Source organism: Perca fluviatilis, chromosome 6 (genome assembly GCF_010015445.1).
Source record: "Perca fluviatilis chromosome 6, GENO_Pfluv_1.0, whole genome shotgun sequence".
In the NCBI taxonomy this organism is placed as follows: domain Eukaryota; kingdom Metazoa; phylum Chordata; class Actinopteri; order Perciformes; family Percidae; genus Perca; species Perca fluviatilis.
The window spans coordinates 24,203,329-24,216,422 of record NC_053117.1 but is presented as its reverse complement, the minus strand read 5'-3'; the positions used below and the strand labels follow the sequence as shown (position 1 = coordinate 24,216,422).

The following is a 13,094-nucleotide window of genomic DNA, read 5'->3' as shown; positions in this document are numbered from 1 at the left end:
CAATCTAGTTTTGACAGCGCATGTAAGAAAATTACTAGTTTTGTTTTATAGTAATTTACTTGGGTCTCCCTTATGCACATGGAAAGTCCCTTTATTGCTTCTCTACAACTTTTTTTTGTAATTCTGTCTGAGTAAAGCTTCCTCTGTTCTTAGAACTCTGAGCAATTACCTGAGATCAGTCTTAGCTTGTGTGTGTGTGTGTGTGTGTGTGTGTGTGTGTGTGTGTGTGTGTGTGTGTGTGTGTGTGTGTGTGTGTGTGTGTGTGTGTGTGTGTGTGAGAGCATGTATGTGTGTGTGTGAGTGTGCACACACAGATGTCTGATCATGCTTGTGAGCACCTATGTGTTCATGCGTGCACACATGCAGGATATGACCAGCGGTTGGCTGTGGCCAGCGAGGGGCTGCCAAGAAAAAGCCAGATGAGTTCCTCTGAAGTCTGCTATCTCTTTGATGTGGGCCGCCCTTTACTGTCAGTCTCAGCTCAGAGCCGACCGCAACACTCACACACTTCCCCTTACCTGCCAATAGTTATCTCGCTGACCCTCGTTCTGCTACAGCTCAGCTCCATTTCCAGTCCATTTTCGGCTGTGTGTGCACGTTTGTGTCTCTACAGGAATACAAAAGCACTATTTTCCCCATGCGTGTTGCCTAATGGTTTGCATGAATTTTGTAAGCCATTGCACGATTCATTAAACTGACCTTTCATGCATGACAACTAAGAATATGCAATGCTGTATTTCCCAACAGTGAATCTGTGACATGTAAAGTTTGAGTAAGGTTGCAATGCTTTACAGCAAAGAAAAGTTGGGTTATTAACACCAGTCTCCAATTTCCACTTGGCTGCACAAAACTACAACTAAGCACACTACCCACTGAAACACAGACCTCTCTAGCCTCAGCTGCCTGTGCACAGAAAACAAAAGAAAGCTCTCTCCTGCAGGCCCCCCAGCCTCTGCCTTGATTCTGGCTGCAGCGATTGTGCAAGCTGTCGCAAAACGCAGCTAGTCTATGAGCAGTAGAAGGTCAGTGCCTGGAAATTGCACGTCACGAAACATCACTATGTTGAAACTTCTCTACTCTATCTCTCCATTTAATCTCTCTCACACAACCACCTGACTTTCTGTCAGCCACCCCCATTTTACTTTTTTCTCTTTTACTGGGTAATTGATATCATGCAGCACTTCCTTATATGTCTATAGGCCTATATGTGCAAGCATGCTGTAACTTCCCACACCCTGCTGCATCTTCGCTAACCTAAGGTTTGGTGAGTGCCAATGGTCTGCTAAAGCTTAATGCAAAGAATAAATAACATTTCTGACAAGAGACCATGACATTGATTTCAAATGTTTATTCACAAAACATTAAAAATGTGTACAATTCAAACAATATTGCATATTTGTCTGCATATTTCAAAGTAATAATAATAGTCCATGAGAAAGTGTCACAGGTTCAGACACAGCTCAAATCAGGATTTACAAGCAAAGTCTCTGCTTATTCCAAGAACTTCCTGATAGCTGCACTGTAAAAAGAAAAGTTAAGTCCATTTAGACATTTCAGACACCTTCTTCTGAACCAGCATCTTCCTTGTTACCCTCTGATGAGATTCAGTCCAGCCTCTGCACTTTCACAAGTCCATTTCTTGCAAGGTCTCTGTGACCTGCTCCGCTCAGTTCCCCATTGCCTTTTAACTAGGGCAGCAGCAGGGACGCCACTTCTCGTCTATTCATGCACTTTGCAGTACATTCCAAATCCTTCTGTGTCCATCAGGCTTTCTGTCCATTCCACATTCACCTGACCCAGTCTGCACTTGACTTCTGAACTTGAACCCTTCCTCAGGGTAATCCAGAACCAACGTGCTGACCCAGAATGCACTGGTAGGTTGTGCTCTTGCAGGGGGTTACAGCCACAGCCCCTTAATCCAGAAAGTGAGGCAGAAAGGCTTCACAACCCCAACTGAGGCTCAGCTCCTTGACTTTCTTTTCATCATCTTCATCATCATCATGTGAAGCATTGTTAGTGGGATGTCACTTCAGCGCTCTGGGAGCGTGATGGTGGGCACCCAGTCGTACACACTGCGGCTCTCCTCACAGAACAGGCTCAACTTGTCCAGAGCCGGGTCTTTCCATGGGTTTGCACTGGGGCTCTGAAATAAAAAATAATAATAAGATAATTAGAATCAGAACACCTGAAACAGACATATAGGCTGTGTAGACATGCAGTAACTTGGCAGCATGTGCAGAGCATTCAGACGTAGGAGTGATGCATGCATGATTCACTGGCTACCAGCTCCTGACTGATGAGTGGGTGCTCCCGGGAACGTACCGTGACAAGAATGCAGTGCGCGTCCTTGGGCTCGCCGGTCTCGTCTGCGCTCACGAGGTCGGCCAGGCGCTCGATGTCATTGACGCGCACCACGTTGATGTCGTTATCGAAGCAGAACGCCTGGATGAGGGTGAAGTGGATCTGGAGAGCAATGTCACATTCGTACTCCTCATCGGTGGCGAGGACGCAGAATGCCACGCTGTCTGGGTCACTGTGGAAAGGACAAGAGTCGACGTCACAAAACATTCTTTCATGCGTACGCTTAAAACAAAGACAATTGTAAAAGACAACTGCAGTTACACGTTTCACGAATTGCAATACTCACACATTCATGACTTTAGCAGATTCATAAACTCCAACTGTCAGGTAATCCTGCTTCTTAGCAGCGACCAGCAGCTCTTCCAGGGCTGCGCCTGCACTTTGCACCCTTGACAAAAAGAAAATACACATCATCAGAACACTGCGCACATTTAGGTAAACAGGTATTAAAACATTAAATATAATAGAATAATGTTATATCCATGGGTAAAATATTTACCTATCTGCGTTTTCCATTGTGTTCTCTTGTCCGCGGATCTCTTCCAGAGTCATAGTTATAATCCAAGCGCGATCGAGATTTTTGCAGTGAACAGAAAAGGCTGTGTAGTTCTCTATGTAGTCTCTTGCGTTATTCTGAGCTCGGAACAGTCTGTGGGTGGATTTATAGCAGATCAGCGTAGTTTCTCGGCATGGGCGGTCTTTTCCGCTCATGCCTCCTACCATTGGCTCAGAGCAGTCGTGATGAGGAAAGCAAAAGTCCCCGGGCAGTTACGCTGAGCATGTTGACAACCCCACGTGGGGCAAGATTACAATCTTTCTTGAAATGCCCCCCACCCACCACCGATTCCCTCTAGCCTTGTCAACATCCAACATCACCATATTAACTCAAACTTAAAGTAAAGTCCTGTTTACGGTGTCTATCTCTGCAGATAGTAGGCTACTAACACAATACAACACACCGTGGCTTCAATTGACCACCTGAATATCACACAGTAAATAACAGTGTGGCATATATGACTTACATTTATAATGCATACATATAAATCATGTGGTATTAAACATTTGCTTTTGAAGAATAAACTAAAAATAAAATATTTTTTAGCATCCCTATTATTATTATTATTATTTTTGTTATTATTGTTTGCATTATGATGATCACAGGTGGAGGTCGTTTATTCACCGCGTTGATCATCACTAGTGGTGGTGGTTATATGATTGGCACCATGTGATGTGGCACCATGTGATGTTTTCCCTTGTCAGACCATCGTCCTACAGGTGATAATTAAATCGAATATCAAATTAGTCAAAGGAAAGAAGAAAGAAAAAAAACAGCAGTGGAATCGGTGGTGAAATGAATCTATCCCATGATAAACTCTGGAAAAATCTTTTAAGGACTGGACTTCCCCAGCGTGGGGAATCACTGCTGTGTTATATATAGCCCATCCAAACTTTCCCTGATGTCTAGTCTTGCCTTGCTCTCAATAAACAGCTTGTTAAAGGTGAGCTGGTTACTCAACGCATGTGTTTACAGTCTGTACGGGAGTTACAGAACTGTCTCGCGAGCGAGACCGGTGTCCCGGCAAATCTGTCCTGACCCAAATAGGGCGAGATGTCTTGATGGCGACATGTGTTTAGAGGAGTGACCAAAACAGCTTGAGACGGCACACGCCACTTTTTGTTCCCCCATTGAAAATGAAGCTTTTAATTGCCAGTCTGACTTGACGCGTGTCGTTTCGGAGAGAAAAGGCGACTTTTGTGTCACAACAATACTCACGTCCTCCACCTGCTCCCGGCCCTTTCATGAGGCTGGGGGATGTGTGTGTGTGTGTGTGTGTGTGTGTGTGTGTGTGTGTGTGTGTGTGTGTGTGTGTGTGTGTGTGTGTGTGTGTGTGTGTGTGTGTGTGTGTGTGTGTGTGTGTGTGTGTGTGTGTGTGTGTGTGTGTGAGAGTTATTACCCCACTCCATTCATTCAGTGCCCTGCGGCAGATGCCCGACAGATGCGCGTGGGCCACTCCCGAAAAGCGCGTGCCACGGCCAGTCGTGACCAGTTTATCTTATCAGTGCCTGCCTGCATATGTTTACATTCAACGTCATATCTTTTGAGACAGATGCCGAAGGCTGTGCATGTTTACACACCGGGTGGCTGGTCTTGTATTAACTTGAAAATGATGTTTACCTAGGCTACTATAGAAGCCTATAAGCACTAATTGAGACTAATGAGTAATTCGGAGACATTGATGCAACAAAACAGGGTTATAAGTAGGCCTACTACAAAGTAGCCTAGCCTAGGCTACACCTCAGAGACTTGTGAGCATCTCTGGCGGACACTGAGACTATCACTGCCCACGGCATCTTTCGACCACCGAAGGCGGTGTGTGACCCAGCTACGGGAGAATAGTTACAGGAATATTTCACTCTGTTGAAGGTTGCTTTCTTTGCAAGTTTCTTGTTAATTGAAAAGTCAAATAATAAACCACTCTGACACGTCTTTGACTGATATATAAAGATACCTTTAACCTAAAGGTCCAAAGCGCCGAATCGACACCACCGATGGGGTATGGCTGCTGAACAACTCGCCCTGCATAGAGCCAAGCGCTCAGTGTCAGACATCTGGACTGACACCGCCACCTGCTGGTCATTCAAACAGTGACCTTTCCCCTCACTACACAACTAGTCTCAACCACAGGTCTCAATGTGTTGAAGAAGCTCATGGTGACTCATGATTCCAACCTCACACTTGTGAGTCACAAACCAGTCCCCTATATGCCGTCATTCCCCGACAGCTGAGGTTACTTCTAAAGTCAGACAAATATTGTTTACCAGCCATGGAGCATGGAACAGGGATATGTACAAAAATAGAAAAGAGTGCAAATCTTTGAATGAACAGTTTGAATTTACAGTCTACATTAATTTAAAATGCCTGCCTTCAAAAGGCCCCTTTATTATCCATACAGGTACATGTTATTTAAAAAACAAAGCCAATACACAGTGAAATTGTAGTACATATAAAAAGAAATCCAATGCACTCTGTGATATGGAAGTCCGATAAACGATTTTTCATAAATCCTGTTGGAATTTTTTGACTTTTACAGTTTTGAATGCAGTAAGGGCTAAGAGAATGGGGAAAATCCCAGGCTGGCTGTGAAAATCCAAATGGAAGATAAATTAAACCTTGAGCAAGGCAACTAACTCCCAAAAACTAGAATGGTCAAAAGCTGTGGCAAACGGTTCCAGACTGTGGTTGTACTGGTAGCACCGGAGCAGTAATTTGTCTGTGAAAATGTCACTAAAATTGCACTGTAGGTCTGTTAAAGTAGATAAAGAAATATTATGGAAACTGAGATGAACATTTTAAACACACTTACATAGGTGTGTAGAGATAACTTCTTAGGTAAATCCTAAAAACAAAATGTTAAACACTACAGCGTAGTGTTGAGGAAGGTCTGGCAAAGCGAGACTAAGCCGACCGTTTCTCCTTTGTAATATTTGATTTCATGTCACGTATGGTTGACAGCCTCCTCAAGTTGAACAAGTTGTACAATTCATCGTAGACAGATATTCTTCTATGCCTTCGTCAATAAAACTGATCAAGAAAAATTCAGTGTCATTTTGATATATAAAAAAAAAGTTTATTATCATAGATGTCCAGACATGTTTTACATAAAGAGTTGAAATGTACAGAAGAGCTACAATCATTTAAGTGTATTTACATTTAATTATTGAACTATGTCAAATGTCAGTGCATTTGTTCAACATGATCAACATTTAAAATCTCATTGACTGTCGATTATAACAAAACATTTCCAATACCATTTAGATTCCATGTATTACTTAGAGTAACATAAAAATACCCCTCCAAAAAATGACAAAAATGCCTCACTGACAAAACAGGTCATTACATTTCTGAGTATACTGCACCAAGGTTTACTGAGCAAACATTTTAAATCCCTTATTCTGTGCACACAGGTGCTAAGGTATTTCAGACATGTTTAGAAAGGTAAAAACAGTCCCATGAAGGTGAAAAGAGGAGATCGTAGGGGTGGATTGGGTTTGGCTAACAATGACAACTTCAAGGGTTCAGTGCTCTATATTTTGCAGACATTATTTCTTGCTTTACTGTACAACATAAAAACAAAGCATTCCGAAATTAAAAGGAGCATGGATACCCTTGTTACAAGGGAAATTCTAACAAACTTTACAAGTCTTCTAAATGGCCAAATGTCCTGCAATGGCTTAAGCATTACGGTGGTCCAACAACCACTTTGATCAAGCTTTATGATAATCAAGCAGCCTATATTCTACTACGCGATGGATGCTGCCGGCTAGTTTGCAGCGCAAACTGTTGGGACTACTTATTTTCACAATAATTTACTATGGGAGAGTGATTCATGAGCACCATAGGTTAACATTTAGATCTGCTAGAGGTGATCAGACGGACTAGCGTCAAGCAAAGCTCCCCCTAGAATTTGGTGATAAATAACAATGCCATCAATTAATACTTTTCTTAAAGTAATCTTCTGCCAGTTCTTTATTAAGATTCCTGTAGTGGTGCCAACAGGTTTTGGTCATCAGCACCGTTTTGTGCAATGCAATTAGAGCCCTCAGTGCTACTTAAGTTGCATGTGGCCTCCAGCAACGCAAGCATGTAGTCGCTATATCGCTGCAATGTTCTATTCTTTAGGTCGTTTACTCTGAAATATGGAAATCTCTCTCCAGTTCTTTTTGCCAACTGGAATAAGGAAATCAGAACAAAGTGCAAATAAAGTAACAGTAGTACATCAGCTGTTGGAGGGGGAAAATATATCTTGATCATTACTGGTATGTTCCCTTCATCCTTTTGTAAGTTTAAGCTTCCCTATGGTACCTAAAACATTAGGAATATGGCTCCCTCTGCTGGTTATATTGATCAACCTCTCCCCACTACATCTCATCTGAGCGGTGCTGCTGCAGTATGACAGACGGGGGGTTCCGGTCTATCCATTTATCGCTGGACGCTGTGACCTCGTACGCCACTGCGACATCAATGGATCCTTCCTGTAAGGCCCCTACTCCGCCAGCCGGCCCGGCCTTCATCTCTGCAGCCTGAGAGGGGCTGGGGAAGTCTGCCGACGAGTTGCTGTTGACTCCTGTTTCAGAGTCAGGCTGCTCCACCCTCTGGTAGTCGGGGGTGTGATTCTTCTGACCGCCTGCGAACATGGCTTTAACGTTTTCTACATCTGCTTGGGGCACTAAGAGGAGCTCCTCATCTTCAGGCTCAATGTAGGATATGGCATCTGTGCTTTCTGGCAGTGAGCGCAAGGTCCGGGAGATGACTGCAATAATGATGGATGGATGGATAGATAAAATTGCAATATACAGTCTGCACACTGAATAGACATTCTATCTTGACGAAGAATTCAACAAATTATGGGTACCAAAAAGACATGGCAATAAAGCTTGGAAAATGACTAATTGTGAGGTAACTCACTGGAGGAGGGTGTGTAGAGTTCCTTCTGTTGTCTGTTTCCGCCAAATGGATTGACTGACGGGAAGATGATGAGACAGAAAGAGAGTAGGAAGACCTGGAGGGCAAAGCCAAGGAGAGAGTGAAAAAAAATAAAAAAATACTGCAGCATGACAAAGAACTTGACACATACGGGAACAATAATCAGGAGAGAAAAACAAGTCAACAAATTTACCATGACACAAGTGCTGGTTGTGCTGGCCTTCATTGTCGACATCTTCACCATGGCCTGTAGCTTCCTCAGTTGCTCTATCAAGGAGCTGTTAGAACCAAGATGACACATTTACTTTAACAGCCATCAACAGATTCAAAAACACTTTCTAGACACGTGTTATTACGTGCTCATACAAAAGCAATATCTCAGAGTTCTTACATGTTCTGTTTCTGAAGCATTTGGACTTTCTTCTGTAGTTCCAGGTTGTGTGCAGTACAGATGGCAACCCTGTGGTAGACATTGAGTAATTAGTATATTTATCCAAACGTACATAGAGTACTGGACCAACCATATAAAGAAAGACGTATAATAAATCACTGCTAGCATAACTAGCCACGGGGAACTAGGCAGACAGAATTGTTGCTCAGTTCTTCTTTAAGTTCTCCCTGCAGCCTGTGTTCTTGAGCTTGACAGAATAGCTACAACACCTCATATATTAATAACTGTGTTTAAAGACAAAAAATCTCTTGACTGTAGGGCCGCAAAAATTTGTTGATTCATCAATTTGCTGATCGACAAAAAAAAAAGAAAAGAAAAAAGAATTGGAAACTATTTTGATAATCAAATTGTTTTAGTCATCTTCTAAGGCAGAAATGCAGAACATGACCTAGTTCCAAGTTCTTATCCTAAGAACAGATGTAAACATGTCTGTATCTATGTTTAATAATTGAATAGAGAGAATTCATTTCTCACTTGTTGTCATTTTCACCTCTTCATCTCACCTGTTTTCCAGTCCATCAACATAGACCTTCTTCTTCTTGCGGCTCTCCTGAGCAGACTGCTTGTTGCGGATCTTCCTCCTGACCTTCTTCAAGGTCCTCTCCTCTGCCTGTTACACAGAGATGAGAATTTCAGCACAATGTTGAAACACATACAGTGTGTGTGTGTGTGTGTGTGTGTGTGTGTGTGTGTGTGTGTGTGTGTGTGTGTGTGTGTGTATATATATATATATATATATATATATATATATATATATATATATATATATAAATTCAAAAAGTAAAAATCTAAAAAGCTATAATACCGAGCTATAAAGACAAAAACATTTACATATGGCCAATAGAAACACAGAACATGTTCGGTTTTATTGTATAACCATTGCTACAAAAATGAACAATAATTCTGATGTATTAGCATTTTGTCTGAGTATGGTCATTATTATACAAACATTTACAACATTGGGCAGATGTTCTTATCCAGGCCAGTTTACAATGCTGCCAATTAACTCAAGTAAAAAAAGAAGGAAAAAAAACTGTCGGCATGTATTACCTTTGTAAGAGGCATGTGTGTGGGAATAGTTGCTCCCTCTTTCCCCAAAAGCCGCTTCTCCTCCTCAGTGAGCACAATCTCTTTAAACTGGAACTAAATGGTGAAAAGACCAACATTTTTTATCACATATACAAGATGGTACCACAGTTGCAGCATGCAACATGCAAAGAATCAGCTTGCCAATCATGTCACAAACAAGTGAAGCATACCAAACTGAAACTTTCAGTCTTCTTCCAACAAACTCTTCGGTTTGACCAAAACAAATTAGGAAAAACTGACCTGGTTTGTACTGTTGGCTTGAGCTGAATCTTGTGTTGAGACCTCTATGGCCAAAGTGCAGGGCAGCTCGTCTGTGATGTCCTCCTCTATGTCCTCCTCTATTGCCTCACTCACCAAGTCGTCTGACACGAGAGAAGTTTTATTTAAAATAAACTTAATCTGCCATACTGATCTCCCAGGCAAGTTAAGTGCCCCCATGTGTTGATTATGTATGCAGCATCCCTCAGAAATTGAACTAAACCCATGTGTTTTGTAGGTATTTATCAAGGGGTTAAGTGGATAAGTTACAAAATATTAATATATCTAAGCCTGTAGAACTTATAAATGACTTCAGAATCAGAGAGTTCTTGGACTACACATACCCAGATCAATGAAGACATCTGTATCTGGTTTCTCTGCCCTCACACTCTGCAGGACATCCATGTTCCTGCCTCCGCTCTGCAGCAGAGAGTAGCTGTGATCCGTCTGGACTGTTAGGACCTCCAGGCTCTCTGTCTGCAGCTCTCCAGGGGCCAGGGCAGGGTCGGAGTGCATCGGGCTGGGCTCGGTGTAGCTGGGACTAGGAACAACATCACTATCACTGCCCTGAGGACTCGGGCATCCCAGAAGGTTGCTGCTTCCAGCCCCAGTGCTGCTGTCGTCAGAAATGCCGCTGTCACTGCCCAAGGGAGAATGAGAGGGACAGATAGCACCCATGTTGTACTCTCCCTCTAACAAGCTGGACAGAAAGTCTTCAGTGTCCATTCCTGTCAGCATCTGGGAGAAGAAAAACTGTTAGCACCAAGACTACTGCACATAGAAATACACAGTGGTAGCATTTTTGAGTCATCCAAAACGAAAGAGAAACAAATGGGTAAATATGATATACTTCATCCTAAGTTTTCACTTCTTTTCTGTGAATGAAGTCTTACATCTTGCTCAGACAGCCAGGATTCAATGAGCTCATTCCCATCAGGAAAGAGCGGCTCAGTAGATCCATCCTCTCCATTTTGGAACAGCAGCCCTAACAGGTCTGTTCCGTCCATGTCTGGAAGGTCCTCAGTGGCTGACATCTGTAGCAACACAGCAGCATATAGACCACAGCATTTGAATTAAATGAATTATTTGTTAACAACGACCTCTATATTAGTAAGACAATACAAGTATAATGTCAGACTAGACATTGTCTGGGATGTAGGGTTTTGCAAATTTGTGAGATAGGCCTAGCTTAAAAGTAATTTATTATACTCAAAGGTTGCATAACATTAAAGGGGAACTATGCAGTTTTATTTTAGCTTAATTTACCTTAACTGAACCACTTTGGAGTCATTGGAATGGTTATATGACTTTTTTTGGGTTGAATGGTGGTCGTCTCGCTTCCCCTAGCGCCCGCAAGCGGAAAATCCACCCTTGCAACTTTTGGCCAGCGATGAAGTATCACGTGATATCAGGTCTCACAATGTAACAAATTGCTTTAGGCACTGCACACATACAGGCCCCCATCCAGGAACCGGCTAGCAAGAACAAGGTAGCGATGGAGTTTTTCACACTATTGTCATGGCTGAGCTGGCTAAAAAGAAGCAGAAAGCTAGGAAAGCACTGTCGGAGAAACAGAGGAAGAGGAAACGGCAGACTGACCGAGCAATGTTTTTACAGTGCTGCCAAATATCTATTCCGAAGCTGTAGTGGGAGCTCTATAGAGAAACCTGCGAGTAAAAAGCGAAACTGCATAGCGCCCCTTTAAGTAGTGCTGAAATTATTTGTTGATTTATCAATTTTAAAAATATTTTTTTTCTTTTAAAGACATTTATCTAGGACAAATACCTGTTAGAAGATGCTTATATCTTTGGATTTTTTAACTTTTGATCAGACAAAACAAGCAATTTAAAGATGTCCTTTTAGGCTCTGGGAAGTTGCGATGAAAATAAGAAAATTTGACTGGTCGATAATGAAAATAATTGTTAGTTGCAGCATTACAGTTAAGTGATGCATTTTTCTGAACTCATTCATTTGACAGTTCTAGCTGACTGAAATGAACGTTGACTGCCTCTAAATTCTTGAGTATCATGATTGCTTATCAGAGATCCTTCCACACACCTCACCTGTGCCTAAATGCTGATAGGTCGCTTCATTTAACCCTTCATATTCACACACTGAACAGGCAGTTCTGAGGGGTTTATTTTTCCGGTCTAAGGTTGATTGTCAAATTATGAATTGACAAAATAATATTACAACTGATGACTTTTTAAATATTATTTTTTAGAATATCTTAGGCCCTGACGGTTCCCCACTGATAAAAAGTCATGCCCCAAAAAGTATATATCTATAGAATTGTTGATAGTATAACAGTGACAGCCTAATGGTGTCACAGGATAAAAGAAAGGTATGGTAAATGGAGTGATGGTCCACTAAGCTTCCATCCTACTTAAAAGTGTCTGACTGCTGATTTACATGCGGAGGCTGTAACGTCAGGTGCATGTGGATACTGTTTTGAGTGTGAGGAGTTTAAATTAACTCAGCAGCCAAAATAGTTAGGGTGATATCTAAAGTATGATGCATTATGCTTTCACGTCAATGAGTCAATAACACGTATACTAAAGTGCTATATTGACAGCTTCATATTGCATCATTGCCACGCTCCCATCATGACCTCATCTTATATTGAGCCCCGCCCCCACATGCCTTTGTCACGAGATACAATATAAAGTGTCAAAACAAATAGGATGTATAGCCTTTAGTTACTTCCAGGAAATGACTATGCTGCATTGCCTGCCGAGGTAAAAAAAAGAAAAAAAAGAAGAGAAAAAGAAAACCCATGAATGCTGTCTGGATGCAGGGTGTCTTTGTCTTGCCAAATAGAAGCATTGTCTTGCAGTAGCTAATTGCAACACAATAACAAACGAAATTACTCACTTAACGTACGGTAGCAGAACATATACGAGCGATATGATTCATGAGCTTTTGATTTTAACGAGCAGAAAAAAACAAACTGCATTGCAAGGAAATGTCTGCTAACATCGAAGTGCCAGCTAACGTTAGTGTTAGCTAGCTTAATAATCCTTGTAACGATCTTAACCAAGAGGGCGTTGTAGCTACCTCGTTACATTAAACACGCTGAAAAAAAACATTAAACACGATTAATGTCGACTTTTATTTTCTTACCGTTTGATGACAAGAGACAAAATACCATTCGAGTGAGTGCGTCCAGACGTCTTTTGGTTTCTTCCGCGTTTCTTCGCTAGTCTACAGTCACAGCGCTATCTCCTGAAACTCCCTTCCAACAAGGCAAAAATTGCGTCATCACGTCAAAGCGGATATGAGTACGTGGACTTCTTGGGTGATTCTGGGAAGTGTAGTACCTACCATGTACTGTACTCATGAACGATTGCCCTGCTTCTGCATACACAATTGGGTGCAGCAGGAAAATACAATAAATATATGAGCATTATTCTTAATTACATTATCATTATTATGTGATACGTGTATGAT

At 41.9% G+C, this 13,094-nt stretch overlaps 2 protein-coding genes across 2 annotated transcripts; both read right to left on the bottom strand.

Annotated features, from left to right (window-relative positions):
- Positions 1 to 1,333: 1,333 nt before the first annotated feature.
- Positions 1,334 to 3,182, bottom strand: gadd45ga (growth arrest and DNA-damage-inducible, gamma a). The gene is made up of 4 exons (XM_039804577.1): positions 2,861 to 3,182; positions 2,648 to 2,749; positions 2,323 to 2,533; positions 1,334 to 2,143 (listed from the first exon to the last, which is right to left on the bottom strand). The coding sequence occupies exons 1-4, from the start codon at positions 3,082 to 3,084 to the stop codon at positions 2,030 to 2,032; spliced, it is 651 nt and encodes a 216-aa protein (XP_039660511.1). The 5' UTR covers positions 3,085 to 3,182; the 3' UTR covers positions 1,334 to 2,029.
- A 2,798-nt stretch (positions 3,183 to 5,980) lies between these two features.
- Positions 5,981 to 12,901, bottom strand: creb3l3l (cAMP responsive element binding protein 3-like 3 like). The gene is made up of 10 exons (XM_039802878.1): positions 12,768 to 12,901; positions 10,538 to 10,678; positions 9,989 to 10,382; positions 9,627 to 9,748; positions 9,348 to 9,440; positions 8,801 to 8,907; positions 8,238 to 8,306; positions 8,040 to 8,124; positions 7,829 to 7,922; positions 5,981 to 7,673 (listed from the first exon to the last, which is right to left on the bottom strand). The coding sequence occupies exons 2-10, from the start codon at positions 10,676 to 10,678 to the stop codon at positions 7,282 to 7,284; spliced, it is 1,497 nt and encodes a 498-aa protein (XP_039658812.1). The 5' UTR covers positions 12,768 to 12,901; the 3' UTR covers positions 5,981 to 7,281.
- Positions 12,902 to 13,094: the final 193 nt, after the last annotated feature.